The sequence below is a fragment of the Aspergillus flavus genome, chromosome 1 (genome assembly GCF_009017415.1).
Source record: "Aspergillus flavus chromosome 1, complete sequence".
Taxonomy (NCBI): Eukaryota; Fungi; Ascomycota; class Eurotiomycetes; order Eurotiales; family Aspergillaceae; genus Aspergillus; species Aspergillus flavus.
In genome coordinates this window covers 2,602,993-2,618,609 of record NC_092406.1, presented here as the reverse complement: position 1 = coordinate 2,618,609, position 15,617 = coordinate 2,602,993, and the positions used below count along the sequence as shown (strand labels likewise).

Sequence of the window (15,617 nt, the reverse complement as noted above, 5' to 3'; positions counted from 1 at the left end):
GCCGCAAGGTACCTCTTGGCACAAGTTATCGAAATGAAGATACTCCCGTACGATCGCCCGCAGCTATACCGAAATCTCTGAATACGATCCGTGGAGGCACCTTGGCAACAGCCCACGACAAGAAGAGACAAGCAATCCACGTCCAGAAACCGCAGTATAAAAGCCCATCTAGAACCCTGGTCATGTAGATGCATAGACTTCACAGACCTCCCAAGTATCTTTTCAAAGCCTAGCCACCATGGTAGCCCTTATCTCCTTCCTCCTCCTATCCACCGTTACGGCCATCCCGGCCCCCATCTCCCTCACGACCCGCGATCAAGCAACCCCCCACGCCCCATCGCCCTGGGATGCTGGTGCAACAACCCAATACCCAATCCACCAAAGCTGCAACGCAACCCAGCGTCGGCAAATCGAAGCCGGCCTCAACGAAACCATAGCCCTAGTCGACCACGCAAAAGCCCACATCCTCCGCTGGGGAAATGAAAGCACCATCTACCGCAAATACTTCGGTAACAGACCCTCTTTCGAAGCCATTGGTGCCTACGACATCGTCAGCAATGGCGACAAAGGTAGTGTTCTATTCCGATGTGATAACCCAGACGGAAACTGCGAGAATGAAGGTTCGTATTCCCTCCCTCCCATCTTACCAATCCCCAACCCATACACCAACCTCAATCCACCATACTAACACGAAAATGAATAAAGGTTGGGCCGGCCACTGGCGCGGCGAAAACGCCACCGCTGAAACCGTCATCTGCGATCTAAGCTACTCAACCCGCCGCTCGCTGACCTCCATGTGCGCCCTCGGATACACGATTTCCGGGTCCGAGACGAACACCTTCTGGGCGGCAGATCTCCTGCACAGACTCTTCCACATGCCCCCTATTGGACAGAACTGGGTTGAGCATTTTGCCGATGGGTATGGAGAGGTTCTTGAGCTTGCGGCTGGGAATGAGAGCACCTCGACTCGGGATTCGGAGACGTTGCAGTATTTTGCACTTGAGGCTTACGCGTATGATATTGCTGCGCCGGGGGTTGGGTGTGCGGGTGAGTATGAGGAGAGTCAGGAAGAGTCTGAGGATGGAGGGGATGATTTGCCTGCGGTGAGTTCTGTTCTTGTCTGTCTTTTTGGGGGTGTTGGCTGATGTGGTGTAGAATTGTCATACTCATGAGGGTGGGGAGGTTCACTGTACTTAGGTGTGGTGGGTGTTTGCTCTTGGATTATTGAGCTTTAAGGACATGAATTGGGTGCGTACTATGCGGATGCCAGTATCAGTATGGGGTAATTGTATTAGGAGGGATGTTAATGTCTGCGGCGATGTATATTCACTAAGTCATTCTTTACGAGTTATGAGGGAAAGTTCTATGATAGAATATGATGTTTTTGACACCAAAAAATGACGCTCTTGTGCACTGATCCTATATGCCTACCACGGAGAACGATCACAAAAGGCAACACCACATATCTTTGGCCGATTGTTGCCTATAGCCAAATTATTTGCGGATGAGTTGTACTTCTGATGGGCTAGAGCGGTTCATTCTTTTCTTGGGACCGGGGAAGCGATGGCCCTGAAAGCAATTATCGTGCTCCACGTCTCATTGTCATTCCAGGGTATCCGTTGCCCTGATGCATCCATACCAATTTGTTAGCCAGTCATTCCACTTGATGGGAAAAGTCGTAGGAGCAGGCAACAAGGACAGGGGAGCCATGATTGTGGGTCATACCTCTTTGTCGACATTTCCGAGGTCCTGGCTGTGCTGGTCCGTACCCATGCCATCCCCCTTTCGACTAGTCCTCTTGAGTACTCAAGGTTTCAGTATTGAGATAGAGTCCTTTTGAGATAGAAGATTGAGAGATGTAAGTAGATATTGCTAAGCTTTTCTGGACAGTCACGCCTTCAAGGCCAAATTGACGACAATCCGGGGAAGGTCCGGATGAATGGAATTTAATCAATCTTCCATACGCATCCCAGACAGACACTAATCAGCTTTCGTACATTGATGCAGCTAAAGGGCCACCAAAGACATCGGTTGACACTACAGTATACATCCCGGACGTGAGTGGATCGTAGTGATCCGAAGTCCTCGACATTGTACTTTAGTTCCAACTGCATCTAGATCATTTTGGATATACCCAACTGTTCCTGTTATCGTCCTTTCCGTTGGCTCCGGTGGTGTTAGTGAGGGGCATGCAGCTGGGCAAACTTTTCAAAGCCCTAGTTCAGGGCTTTGATTTGTGGCTGCTCTTGCATCAACCCCTACTACATAGTCTATAATATCGGCATTAATGTTCGCGGAGAGCGAAATTGGAAGGCAAGCCGAGTTCCAGGCTTGTAAGCACCAAGACACCACCTGGGTTCACCCGAGCACGATCTATTGCAGGGTCAATATGGAGTGACCCCGCATATCGTTCTATTCGTGGGGGACTTTTACCCCTCGTTACAGACATGACAGCACAGCTTCGCAGGCTGCGGAATTCCACGTTCGATTACACTGCATAGGGTTAAGGAAGTATCACCCAGCAACTATCATAGTTTTCGCTTTATCTGTTAATATCTCAGCTATTTCTTGGTCCTAGTATACTACTTTGACGACATATCTCACTGGAATGCGCTCTACAATCCCACAGGCAATCAGGATTCTACTCCCTGGGCGCCGCGGACATGCGTGGCTCTCTCGTACGAAGGCTGTTCGATGATTTGAATGCATCCTTGTCAAAGTGCAGATAGCCTCAGGGTTATCATCATGCGCTGTCACCACGCTTGGTGGTGGCCTCTCATGCCAATGGCATGATACAGACAGGAAGGTGCATAATTCTCTCACAGGAGAGCAAGGTTCTTGAGGCATTTCTATCTGATATGCCACCAATCACCAATATTGGATCTCTCCATGGTTTCCCGACCCCGGTCTGTGCTGTTCGATATGATACTACGGATATGGGCAAACAAAACCAGACCAAAGAATATAAAAGGGCCTCAAACTCCCCTCAAGACTCAAGCAAAACAAGCAACTCTTCTCCTCCTCATTACCTCTATCTGCAAGACCAGCCAATCCAATCAACACTTGAAACCTAGTATCCCCATACACTTTACAAAATGAGATTCCTTACCAGTATCCTCGCACTCACAGCCATTGCCGGTGTATCTGCCGTGCCGACATCCAACAGCGCCACCACAAACACAGTCATCAGTGGCGAGTTCACCTACAATGGTGAAGGAGTCGTACGTCTACTTTCCCTATGAATATACACCCCGAACCTAAGTTGACTTGATATTCTCAGGACTTCTCAGTTCAGTGCAGTGGTGGCCTTACGCCACCCCATGCAGATTGTGTACCTGGGAAATGTCAGTGCAATGGAAATTACGGTTGCTGGTCATGCAACGGTGGACGCATGCAGTGCCAGCCTGGACCGGGCTCTGGAACTTGCTGGACCTGATTTGGGGATTGTGGCTAGCTAGATATGTATGTATCTATGGCTGTTATGTGCCTTTCTGGATGTGGTGGAAGGAGGGTTGTGGGGAATGTTGAACAATGCTTTCTTATGGGGTTATCATTTTGGAATAATATGAGATTTGGTTTGTCGTCTAGGGAAGTGTGCGTAGCATTGTTCGTGTTTTGGATGGGGTAGGCTCTATACATGCTTGATTCTGTTATGTCAATAAGGGTAATGGTTCCAAGATTGTAAGATGGTCATGATAGAACATTTTACACACAGGGAGTTTCGTGGATAATCTTGAAGGTGCGTACGAGCAAATGACATATAGAAACTCTCGATTAACTAGCTCCGGGTTCGCCATTAGGGCTGAAGCTAGATTCTGTACATAAGAATGAGAAACATCTCACGTCCACCTGTAGAACATAGGGACTTAGCTCTGGATGATTTAAGAATCAGTGCAGATGATGCAGAGTAGTTCCTCGAGTGGCTTCATATTATCCTGGGCTCTTACGGTAGAACTCACCAATCTTCAGGCCTTAAGGTCGATTTGGAATAGACTTACTGAGCATCTAACTCAATAAGTCTTCCTACAGCTCAAGAAACTAATAAAAAAGCCTATTTAACCGTTCTATTTCTTGAACATTACGGTATCTTTCAAAATAACTATATCCATCTATATAAAACTCCACTCCCAATGATCAAATCTCCCTCTCCATAATCTCAACCACCTGTCGATCCTGGGCCAGCTCCACCGGCAGTGTATGCCCCTGATAACCCGGCGCCGACCCAGCAGTCGGAAGCCCCATACCCATATTGGGACTCATAACCGCCGCGGACGACTTCAACCGGTTCGCCCTAACTCGCTCATAAACCGCCCAAGCAATCGCCCCCAAAGCAACCACCCCCAGAGACACACCCACACCAGTGCCGACAGCAGTTTCGTGACACGGACTCGACACGGGACATGTCACGGAACCGTTGGACCCGTTGTTCGACGACGCCGACAACGAGGTAACGTTCGCCAGCATCGCGTGGCCAAGAACGGGCTTGGCATCGTCGATGAAGAAGTCAGTTTTATTCTCCGGACAGACGGTAGTGTTTGTGTTCGTGCCGTTGCCGATGGGTGTGCCGCAGCAGTATTTGATGACGTCGTCGCGGAAGAAGTGGTTGGTTATTGAACAGCCGCCGTGAGGGTTCACGTCCTCTGGTTTTGGGGCTGTTAGCGTGGTTGAGACTTTTATTGATAACTTAAAATATCTTCATGGGTCTAGGCACTGGCGGAGATATGTATCTGCATATAAAATAACAAGGCAGGGGAGTACACACTGCATTGCTGATGACATTTCGAACCCCAGCTCCGATCCGTGCAGGAACCCCTCGATAACTAGTAGGGCTAATGGGCGACGTTCACGCAGAGTCCGTTCGACAGGCACAGGTCGCCCATGTTGCAGCACGATGTATATTGTTCGCCCGAGCAGGGTACGTCCTTGGCTTCATTGCCGAGAGGATAGTAGCATTTGCGGTCATCTGACATGGTCGCGGTCGAGCTTTGATTTTACTGTTATAGGGACGAGGATGTATATGATGGAAGACTGCGTAAATGACGGTGTGGTCATGTCTTATCCCCGATCACCATGGTGGAAGGGGGCCATGGAGTGATGAAAATGGGGGGCCAACGTGGCTTGGAAGACTGTATGTAGCACTTTCAGGGATCATGTTGGTACAAGGGTCTCGATTATGGCAGTTCGACCGTCACGGATGTGAGATTAGGTCGTTGGTACTTGGCAATCCTTTACTCTATGCGGGAGTCAACACAGTCAGGAGGCCAAAGGGTAGAGACTGTGTAACAGTGACATTTGCCGTCAATCGTTGTTGCCTTCGCTGCAATCTCACAGGCCATACTTTCGTCCTGTGGGTTTTCCACGATATATCCCGTCAAGGACCAGCCACTTTCTGGCTGATCGATCATCTCGTGTGCCAGTAGATCCTGATCGATAAGGCATGGCTTTGTCTGTCGTCTGACATGTTTGCGAATGTTGTCCTTTTCCGGAGGCTATCCGTGGACGATACGAACCACCACAATCACCGGGGCTGAGTAATTGATGTGCGTTGTCTTCTTCCTTCTCTTCGGTTTAGTGTAGGTGACTCGGGCGGGACCACGACGTGACGATTGAATTCTGCTTTCACAACTTTGTGGAACTCAACAGGGTCAACAGCGATCCTGAATTCCAGGCGCTTCAGGCGTCTGAAGAGCCGTTCGTTAGTCGTGTATATACTGTGGTCTCTCTGTTCTGGGTAGAGAAATACGTAGATAGGGCATGGTGGTGTCTAGATTAAGACTGATGAAGATGTGAGGAAGGAGAGAAGAAAGAATGATATAACTGCGCTAGCAGACGTTTTCATAGAGATTGTCTATGAATAGAAGGTGTTAGTCGCTTCTGGAGTAAGGTTGAACCAGAAAGAATCCTGGTGTATTTTGGGGATTCGTGTTTTCACAGAAGGTCATACAATCAGTCATGGTAACCACTAGCGCGGTGCCGTGACCTTTTCTATACTAAGCTTAGACACCATGTCAGTTCGCCAAGGAAATAAACACGGTGATTCGTCACTCTGTTATAGTCGATCGGGCTAAGTGTGCCCTAGCTGCAATGTGGGGGAAACCCCCAACTAATTCCCCATTAGACTATTTTAGATATAATAGTCCGTGTTTGGATCTGTTCTGCGGACTTACACTGTTGATTCATGAGCGTACCGAGTCGAGATCCAGTAGCAGAGACTGACGTCAGCCGATACGAGGACGTTCCATGGAGCATCACAAAGCATACCGTGCCATTGCAGGGGAAGACCCTGCCCATTCCAGATCAATTGGTCAAGTTGTCGGTCCGGGGTAGCGATGGTCGTATTCGTGCAATGTGTTGATACCTGAAGAGTAATGGAATATGTACACCTGATACCCGCGCTAGACTGTTTTCGGCGGTCATCCCACCTTTACCCAAGCATGAATCATCAGCTTATTTTTGTCTACATCTACTTCTACCTCTTCCTCTTCCTCTTCTTCCCCCCTCTTTCACTTTCTCAATAAACCCAATTTTCTCATATCTACAGCGCCAGGTTGAACAATGGCATCCTCCGCCTTTCCCCCTCCCCCTGTCAGCTCCATTGACTGGAACAATGTCGGCTTTAAAGTCCGTGACGGTAGGTGCTACCCCTCCATCAATGTCCCGCGAAGAAAGTAAGCTCCCCACTAACTCCAAAACCCCTACAGTAAACGGTCACGTAGAATGCCACTTTTCGCACAGCCAAGGCGGCAAATGGAGCGCTCCAAAATTCGTCAACTCGCCCTACCTGCCCATCCACGGCATGGCCCCAGGCCTCAACTACGGTCAACAAGCCTACGAAGGTCTCAAGGCCTTCCGCCGCCCAGACGGCTCCATCAGCGTCTTCCGCCCCGATCGCAACGCCGTGCGCATGCGTCGCTCCGCCGAATTTATCTCCGTCCCGCCTATTCCCGAGGACCTCTTCGTGGAGAGCGTAAAGCTTGCCGTCGCGGCTAATGCGGAGTTCGTGCCGCCCCACGAAACCGGTGCTGCCATGTACGTCCGGCCATTGGTCTTCGGCTCTTCGGCACAGTTAGGTCTCTCGCCTCCCGACGAGTATACATTTGTGGTCTTTGTGATGCCGACCGGTGTGTATCACGGTGTTCATGCCGTCGATGCCCTGATCCTGGAGGACTTTGATCGCTCTGCGCCAGAGGGGACGGGATCAGCCAAGGTGGGTGGAAACTACGCGCCAGTTCTGCGGCACAGTGGACGGGCACACAGCGAAGGATTCGGGATCACACTTCATCTGGACAGCCGCACGAGGTCCGAGATTGATGAGTTCTCGACGTCGGCGTTTATCGGCGTGCGGAAGGATGCCTCGGGCGCGGTGACGCTGGTGCAGCCGGATAGTAAGAACGTAATTGACTCGGTGACGGCTGCGTCGGTGTTGGAGATTGGCGAGCGCGTGTTCGGATTTAAAACTGAGAGACGCCGCGTTCCCTATGAGGAGCTGCAGGAGTTCAAGGAGGTCATTGCTTGCGGTACGGCGGCGGCGCTCGTGCCGATCCGGAGCATTACCATGCGGTCGCGGGGCGATCGCCTTACATACGAGGCTGGGGATGACGGACAGAGCGGTGGGGAGGTATGCGCTAAGCTCCTGCAGACGCTGAAGGGGATCCAAGCCGGCAAGATCGAAGACCAGTTTGGATGGAACTTCACCGTGGAGAGGCCGCCGGAGGGCTGGGCCACTGGTGGCGGGGAGACGGAATCAGATGGTGCCAATGTGCCATGATCATCTGGCGCTCGAATCGTTTTAATGTGATGCGGTAATTTTCTCAAAAGATTCGTTCCAAAATATTGTTGGCTCCGGTAGCATAATTGACCTATCACAAAGGGTTCCAGCTTTGCTTTTTCCACGCGGGCGGCGGGGGCCCATGGAGGTACATAAATCTACTGATCTCCGTAGAAAACCACAGATTACACCCACCATATCTTGGAAGATAGCGATGGTATCTGGTAGAATAAGATGTTGAGAGACGTCCACCGAAGATCTGCAAAAATAAACACCAAAGACCACTAAGAACCTACTCCAAAGTTCAAACCGCTTTAACGTTCAATCGCCAGCCGCCCACTAGGAATCCCCGGGCCCAAGGGCCGAACCGCCCCCCGGCAGGCGGTGTCCGCCAACCAAACAAGGTCGGGAGAAACAAAAACTCTCCCATCCCGATTCTTCTTCCTGCAGACAACCTTCACCATTCTCTCCGGGGAGGAAGGACCCGCCCTGCGAAGTGAAAAGTCTCCAGTAGCACAACTCCAAGGGCCGCCCATCAGGAACACGGACAATCCTATCCCCATTGCCAGAACACTAAATCGCCAATCACTCCGGGCATTCGATCAGTGTTACCAACTTTTCACCTCATCGACTTGTGCGCGCCAACCCCATCATCCAATCCCAACAACAAACATACCCGTCTCAATCCCAGTTTCAACCTCACCAATCCTCTAAGCTAGATCAAGAAACAGAGAATCAAAATGGTCTTCATCCGCCTAATCGTCAAAGTCTACCCACGCGAACAACTCTCGCACGCATACCCGACCCCGAACAGGAAGCCACCCACCGCCTCCTCCGAACATGAAACCAAGCCCGCATCCTTCCTCCTCGCGCTCCCCAACCCGGAAGAAACCTCCCTCGGCGAGCTCGCCCGCCTGATCCGCTCGAAATGGGCCAAGCTCCGTCCCAATGCCGAACCCCTCGATATCAAGAAATTGCTGGACGATAGTCGCGACATGGTCGATTTGGATGTGGATATGACGGTTGCCGATGTCTGGGTCAATCAGGCGCGTGCGAAACGTGATGAGGATGACCAGGTCGGTACGGTAAGGGTCGTACAGAGGCCTGCACCGTATGCGCCTGTGCGGTTTCCTTCTGTTGATCAAGATTGGGGGGTTACTAAGGAGGAGAAGTTTAGAGGGAAGTTTGAGACGATTGAGGAGGCGGGGGAGACTGAGACTGATAGTGAAAGTGGGAGTGAGGAGAGTGAGGAAGAGGAAGAGGAGAGTGAGGGTGAGAAGGGGAATTTGATTGATGCGCAGGCTAGGGCGGTGAATGGTAGAGACAATGAAGAAAGTGAAACTGATGAGAGCGAAGAAGAGGACAGCAGGGAGGAGAGCGACAGCGGAAGCGAGGAAGACGATAATGAGCAGGTCAATGGACGCGCCAATGTGGAGGAGTCCGCGGATGAAGGTGAGAGTGAAGAATCAGCACCAGACAATGATATCCGCATGGAGGATAGCCTGCCCGAAACGCGAGTGCTTAAGAGAAAGATGAGTACCGAGGAACTCGAGCCCAGAAAGCAACCCCGTCTGGCACAATCGAGCCAAGCGAGTGCGGGCGACGCCGAAAACGTCCATGGGACCCCGGTTAGCAGTCCCTTGGGAACGCGCAAGCGCGACGCTGATAGAGCGCCGTCATTCTCTGGGCTCGGTCGACGTCTGAGCTTTACAGAGAGACCGGCCCTGTCGCATGGCCTTGGTCTTGGTATTACGAAGAGCCCTCCTCGCAAGCAACCATTCTTGATGGCTGATCTTCTTAAAGATTCTACACAATCCGAGTCCGGTCCGAGCGACACGAGAGTGTCGCCTACATCTGTTCCCCCTAGTAGCGCACCTGCTATCCGTCGCAGCTCGGGTAACCAACACCCCTCAACCCCAGCCAAGTTACAAACGCCGGCAGATAAGGTCAGACTACTTCAATCCGCTCTTCGTAAGGATTCCCCCGCCGAACGGTCCCCCGAACGCCGATCCGTGTCCTTCGCCGAAGGAGAAGACCATGCCGTTCCTACCTCCGTCCCTGTGACGAGGGCAACTTCCCGGGTCATTCATAAGGAGCAGAAGAATGGGACCAACTCCGGCTCTAAACGAGCCCTCCCAGAGCCAGAAGAGCCGTCAGACAAAGAAGAGGAGTTCAGCACGGGAATAAACCTGGAGATAAACGAGTACGAAAGGGCACTCCAAACACATGACCTCGACGAGAAGTCCGAATACACCCGCAAAGTGAAGTTGGCAGCAAAGAAATGGCAGATTATGAAGAATAACAAGGACAAGGGCCGGAAAAGAATGCAGGAGAGGTACAAGAACGCAGTTAACGACCTCAGGATCCTACACCGGGATATTGTCGAGCTCTGGGAGTTCAACAAACCACCCTCACCGCGCCCTAAGTCCCAAATACCGAATGGCACACCAGCTACAAAAAAGCTATCCCGAGATCCTACCAGTTCCCAGAACCGAAAATCCCAGGACCCCTGGGACGTTGAAATCCTAACTCCCAGGGCGGACTCCAAAAAGCTCATTCCAAAAAACCTTCCACCCTCACAGACCAGTCGCAAATCTTCGGACCGCGAAGAAGCTCAAGCCCAACAACAAGATAAGGGGCACCAGAGCGTCGAAATCCCCCCGCCTAAGGCTGGCAGCAGTGCAGAAAGACGACTAGGGTCCAAAAAGCTATCCCAGGAGAGGCCACCATCCCCACCTTCAGAATCCGAATCCGAAGCAGAATCAGAAAAGTCCGGGTCAGAGGAAGAAAGCACTGCAAAACAGCCGGAGCGCAAGAAATCATCCTCACAGGAGAAGTCACCATCTCCGCCCGCTGGGTCCGAGTCAGAGGATGAATCCGGCTCTGAGGAAGAGGAAGAAGAAGAGGAGGACAACGCTGCACCAAACCAGGCCGACTCCTTGACTAACCTGACTTCCACAGTTGAGGCATCTATACCCGATCCCGTCCCCGAGTCCGGTTCAGGCTCAGACTCAGAAGAACAATCAGGCTCCGACGAAGAGGATGAGGATGAGGATGAGGATGAGGAAAAGCAAGGGGAAGAGGAAGAGAAAGACAGACCCACAGACGAAGAAAGCCAAAATAAAGATGCCGACCAACACGAAGAAAAGGAAAAGGAAATGGTCCAGGAACCAGAAACTCAAAAAGACGATATAGTCCCAGAAACCGAAGAGGAGCGAGAGCAAGAAACCACAACCCCAGCCCAATCCAACCCACCACCAACAGAAACCCTTTCCAAACCCAACCCTGCCGAAGAAGAAACTGAGTCCGACGCGGATGAAGAATCAGACGGAGAAGAAGAAGAAGAATCAGACAATGAATCCGACAAAGAAAACCGCTCTCTCCCGAAACCAGCCTCGACAGCAAAAGCCAACGTCCTCCGTCGCACAAGTCTCAATCCCCCTTCATCCCAACCGAACCCGCCCTCCAGCCAGCAACAACCAACCTCCTCTCAATCAACCCCCACCGGCTCCCGACCAACCCGCAATACCCTCAAATCCCTCCTCTTCCAGCAACGCGCAGAGCAGGCCCAGGCGCGTCTAAAGAAAGAGGAAGAGGCGGCGAAACGGAAGAGCCAGCCGCGTAAGGATATCTTCTCGGGGCCGTCGGATTCTGAGTCCGAGGATGAGGACGAGAGCTCTAGCTCTAGCTCTAGCTCTAGCGAGAGTGAGAGTGGCGCGGATGCGGGCGATATCTTGTCTAGTGGCAGAGTAGGGAAGCTAAGGGCCGCTATACCGCGGAAGTGAGTCTTTTATTTTACTTTCTTTCGTTTATTTGTGTTGTTTAGTGATTTTGTTTGTATTGTATAGTTTGTTTCCTTTCTTGGATGCAGGTCGTTGTTTGCTGGGTGATGGGTAGTGTATCTAATTGAATCTGAGCATACGTTAGCACTTAACAGCTTGGTATGAATTGACGCAATACTTCATAACCTGATATTGTTGTATAAGATCTAAGGGGTACTTCACATGTTCTATACAAGACTAAGAAGGATACATAACCACTATAACCCAAAAGTATATTGTAGGATAAATTAAGTGTCGATGAATGTATAATAACACAACAGAGAATTCATAAGATCATGCAAATATATCACAGATGACAATATGCAAAATATGCGATATATGCAATAACCAAAACAATCTTTTATTCCGGCACGGTAAAGTACCGCTTAAAGCGGTCGATCCGCGTCAACTTGAGATCCACGATAACGGAGTGACAGCTCATGAGTAAGCTCGGGAACCTGACGGTCCAGAAACTCAAATATCCTTCGGGCAGACCACCGATGTGGGCCTTCAGATGCTCGGGCATGTCATTGTAGTGATGGCACTTGTTACGTAATGCCCGTAGGAGATCGAGCATCTTTGAACCGGTGTACTTGCGCTGCTTGCCCAGATTGTCTTTGAAGGAAGTGGGGAGCTGACGCAAGAAGTCCATCTCTGGGCCCATGACGCGTGACGCGACGGATTCCAGACACAGGAGAGCTTCGGACGGTGGGTCACGTGGTTCGAACTCGAAATGGTCGGATACATCGCAAAGGAAGGTGAGACGGTCAGATGGATTCCAGAAGAATGGATGCGTCAGGACGGAGCTGGCGTCGGGTCTGGAAAGCATTAGCATGTCGATGTTAAACACTGTGAGAGGAAAATCTTACCGTTTCCGTGGATCAAGTGACAGCATCGACTGGATAAGATCGCGGGCTTCGAAGGCATAGTCACCCAGGCGCTCGAGTTCGTCGAGGTTGTGGTTGCCCTTGACAATATTGGCCTCGCGCATGAACTTGCCGTTTTTGTCAAATGGGTGGCTGCCCCTGGTCAGGACATAGTAGAACACACAACCCAGAGAAAAGATGTCGATAGCACGGGTGGCTCGTCGGTTGGTTTGGGGGTCAACAACAGCAGGCTCCGAAGACTCGGTATGCTGGGACTCAGTACTTTGAATTACCGAGCTCTTGTCGTCATCAACGAGGAGTTCAGGAGCCCGCCAGCCAGATGTTCCCGCAGCATGTGCCGTGGTGGCTCGGAAAGAGCTTTGATTATCTTCTAGTTTCTTGCACAAGCCAAAATCGGAGATGAGAAGACGCAAGGACCGCGCTCCAGAACGTCCTCTGGGCATGGCCACTAGGATATTCTGTGGTTTCAGATCACGGTGAACAATCTTGAGTGAATGCAGGTACCGAACACCGCAGATAATCTGACGCAGAATATCCGGCATGTTTACATCCAGTCCACCCTGGACCAATTGGGGGTAGTCCGAAGGGCGCTCCACCACATCTTGCAGAGAAGCTGGGCATAACTCGAGTGCGATGTAGAGAAAGCCGGCCGCCTGTTCTCGGCAAAAGTAACGAATAACGTTCGCATGGTCGTCACTCTCTTGTAACAAGCCAACCTCATGAGACGCTATGTCGTAAAACTCAACAAGCATACGCTTCACAGCGACGTCACGTCCATCAAACGAACCTCGGTAGACGACAGTTCCATGGCTTCCATGTCCCAGGACGACATCAGTGAATACCCTCAACCGGCCAATTTGGAGAACGCCATCCATCTCCATGATCTCGTTGGAAACAGTACGGACCATTTGCACATCAGGCTCTAAACGAGATTTAGGCTGGAGGTTGTTCACGTCATTGACAACCCGATCAGTTTGAGAGTCGCCTTCGGAGTCCGGCTTTTTGCCCCGCTTGTGCGCCTTGCCTCCACGACGGCCACGACGAGCTTTCTTTTTGGGCTTCTCCGCGCCATCTAAAGCCACCTCATCCACGTCCTCGTCGCCATCTGGGCCTCGAGAGGGCTCTCGAATGCGTACTCGCGGCGTGCTATCGGCCCCGAGGGTATTACGGTCTTTCTTGGGTTTGGGGGTTGTGTCGCCGCCCTGCTGTTGGTCTTCAGGAACACTGACATCAACTGTGACATTGGGCACTGGTCGAGCAGGGCTAGCATCTCGTTTGAGCTGCGCGCCAACGACTGGAGTCGACGGTGTGGACAGAGGTGGTTGGTAGGAAGAAATGATGTTCTTTATATCCAACTTCTGCTTGGCTAGTTCCTGAATATTATGAGAGTTGAAATAGATGAAGGCCCCGAAGAACAGTAATATCAACGTCACAAAGATGTCAACGGCGTTATCCCACCCCTTTCGAATGATCGTACTATGCCGTAACGCTGGAGGAAGAGCTAGATCTGAGTGACTGCGGGCCAGATCCTGGGGAGTACCATTGGAAAGCTCCGATCTCGAGGACCCCGACAGGCTGGGGATGTGACGAACAAAACGCGGGCCATTCAGCGAGTGCACACCAGCCAATGCGTCTCGTTGTTGACCGGGTGTCAGGCTCATGAGCGCTTGTCCATGACGGAAGTAATCCTTCTCGTAGCATTGTGCCATCTTGGCCCGCCCAGTGACCAACGGATAAGTCTCCTCCGACAAGGCATACCAACCGCCCGCTTCAGTGCTATCGATATATACACGGGTATCTCGATCATCCAATGAGCCATAATCAGGGTCAGGAGGTTGGAGAGGCTGCGAGAGAAGCACCAAAGGCGTGGGTGCGTCAGGTGAATCGAGATTGGTTGGGCGAATGACATCGAAAACCCGAGCAACTGGTGAGGAAAATCGTTGGGTATAACGCGGTCGTTCCATCCGAGAATGGTCGAAGCCTAGCACTACTCCATCATGCATGCTGTATATGTGGCTCTCATCCATGGTTCGGTAGTACTGATCTTGGAGGTCTAAGTCACGATTGTTGCCCGCCCATTCTGAGTATTTCAATGTACAGATCGGATCTCCCGTTTCGGTATTCTGGATAGCTACCGCGTATTCAATCCGACCGAGGACCAGTGTGCCGGACGGGGATTCGCAGTCATCCGAGTCCATGTCGAGTCCGTCCACTTTTCGACACTCCTGTCCCGAGGGGATTGGGCCTCGAGAACTGAACACGCGCAGAATGGTACCGGTGCGAGCGTCAATGGTATAGAGGGTGGTCTCCTTGCGAGCGGTATACGTAACGGCGGGGTCCGTTCCCGAATACGGTGTCTTGTCCACCAGGTCTTTCACCGTCAACCCCAACTTCTGCAATCCTGCGTCAGGTCCGGGACTGTATATAAAAAGGCTCCCGTCTTGACTCGGCTCAACGATCCATATGAAGTCATCTTCCGGTTGGGTCCGATCAAAACTGGATCGATTTGCTCGATGATAGATGCTTTCGACCATGGGACTACTGGGCACCTCGAGGGCCCAACGGGCCGTGCCAGTCTTGCGGTCACGAGCGTGAATGGAACCGTCGACGGTCGCCAGTAGGACAAAGTCCTCAACCTCCCAATCCTGCAGAGATCGCGCGTTAAGCGGCGTAGACAGGCCAGCAGACGGACTGCTGACCTGGGCAGGAGGGGCTCGAACGGCGCGGCCGGGGCCCGCCAGAGCCATAGTTGCTAGGGCGCTCGCATCGGTGGATTTCACGTTCAATGGAGTATACAAATCTTTTCCAACAGCATGGCCGGTGGACCCTAAGGGGACCGACAAGGTGGAAGGCAGGTCATGATGTTCCGGCTGCTGCTGCGGAGCAACAAGAACAGGGAGCAGAAGAAGAGCGACGCTGGCGGGGAGAGTCGATCGGGCGCCAGGCAGCCGCCACCGCATCCTGAAGGACTACAATGTGGGAACGATAGGCGTTGTAAATGTATCGACGTCGACGAGATGATACCCAACAGCTCATCAGTCTGTAGTGACGGTTGAACGAAGGGCTGGGTGGGAAGGAGAGGAACCTAGGGACGAGTGGAGGAGGAACCAGCCTCAAATGGGGTGGAAAAGGCACACGACC

At 51.8% G+C, this 15,617-nt stretch overlaps 6 protein-coding genes across 6 annotated transcripts; 4 read left to right on the top strand and 2 right to left on the bottom strand.

Moving 5' to 3' along the window:
- The first annotated feature begins 70 nt into the window (after positions 1-70).
- F9C07_1064721 (putative peptidase domain-containing protein) lies at positions 71-1,412 on the top strand. The gene is made up of 3 exons (XM_041284154.2): positions 71-620; positions 706-1,103; positions 1,156-1,412. The coding sequence occupies exons 1-3, from the start codon at positions 239-241 to the stop codon at positions 1,195-1,197; spliced, it is 822 nt and encodes a 273-aa protein (XP_041140968.1). The 5' UTR covers positions 71-238; the 3' UTR covers positions 1,198-1,412.
- Positions 1,413-3,095: 1,683 nt separating this feature from the next.
- F9C07_970 (uncharacterized protein) lies at positions 3,096-3,458 on the top strand (the record flags this gene model as incomplete). The annotated part of the gene is made up of 2 exons (XM_041288473.1): positions 3,096-3,221; positions 3,291-3,458. The coding sequence occupies 2 exons, from the start codon at positions 3,096-3,098 to the stop codon at positions 3,456-3,458; spliced, it is 294 nt and encodes a 97-aa protein (XP_041140969.1).
- Positions 3,459-4,134: 676 nt separating this feature from the next.
- Positions 4,135-5,405, bottom strand: F9C07_969 (uncharacterized protein; the record flags this gene model as incomplete). The annotated part of the gene is made up of 2 exons (XM_071511928.1): positions 4,135-4,652; positions 5,291-5,405. The coding sequence occupies 2 exons, from the start codon at positions 5,403-5,405 to the stop codon at positions 4,135-4,137; spliced, it is 633 nt and encodes a 210-aa protein (XP_071365717.1).
- A 1,052-nt stretch (positions 5,406-6,457) lies between these two features.
- F9C07_2279293 (uncharacterized protein) lies at positions 6,458-11,553 on the top strand (the record flags this gene model as incomplete). The annotated part of the gene is made up of 3 exons (XM_071510360.1): positions 6,458-6,631; positions 6,702-9,514; positions 9,572-11,553. The coding sequence occupies exons 2-3, from the start codon at positions 8,509-8,511 to the stop codon at positions 11,551-11,553; spliced, it is 2,988 nt and encodes a 995-aa protein (XP_071365716.1). The 5' UTR covers positions 6,458-6,631; positions 6,702-8,508.
- On the top strand, positions 6,556-7,768 carry F9C07_2227798 (branched-chain amino acid aminotransferase/4-amino-4-deoxychorismate lyase; the record flags this gene model as incomplete). The annotated part of the gene is made up of 2 exons (XM_041288474.1): positions 6,556-6,631; positions 6,702-7,768. 2 exons carry the CDS (start codon positions 6,556-6,558, stop codon positions 7,766-7,768), a joined length of 1,143 nt encoding a protein of 380 aa, XP_041140971.1.
- A 397-nt stretch (positions 11,554-11,950) lies between the features above and the next one.
- On the bottom strand, positions 11,951-15,436 carry F9C07_966 (uncharacterized protein; the record flags this gene model as incomplete). Its single annotated transcript, XM_041288485.1, has 2 exons — positions 11,951-12,407; positions 12,459-15,436. 2 exons carry the CDS (start codon positions 15,434-15,436, stop codon positions 11,951-11,953), a joined length of 3,435 nt encoding a protein of 1,144 aa, XP_041140973.1.
- Between the last annotated feature and the right edge of the window lie 181 nt (positions 15,437-15,617).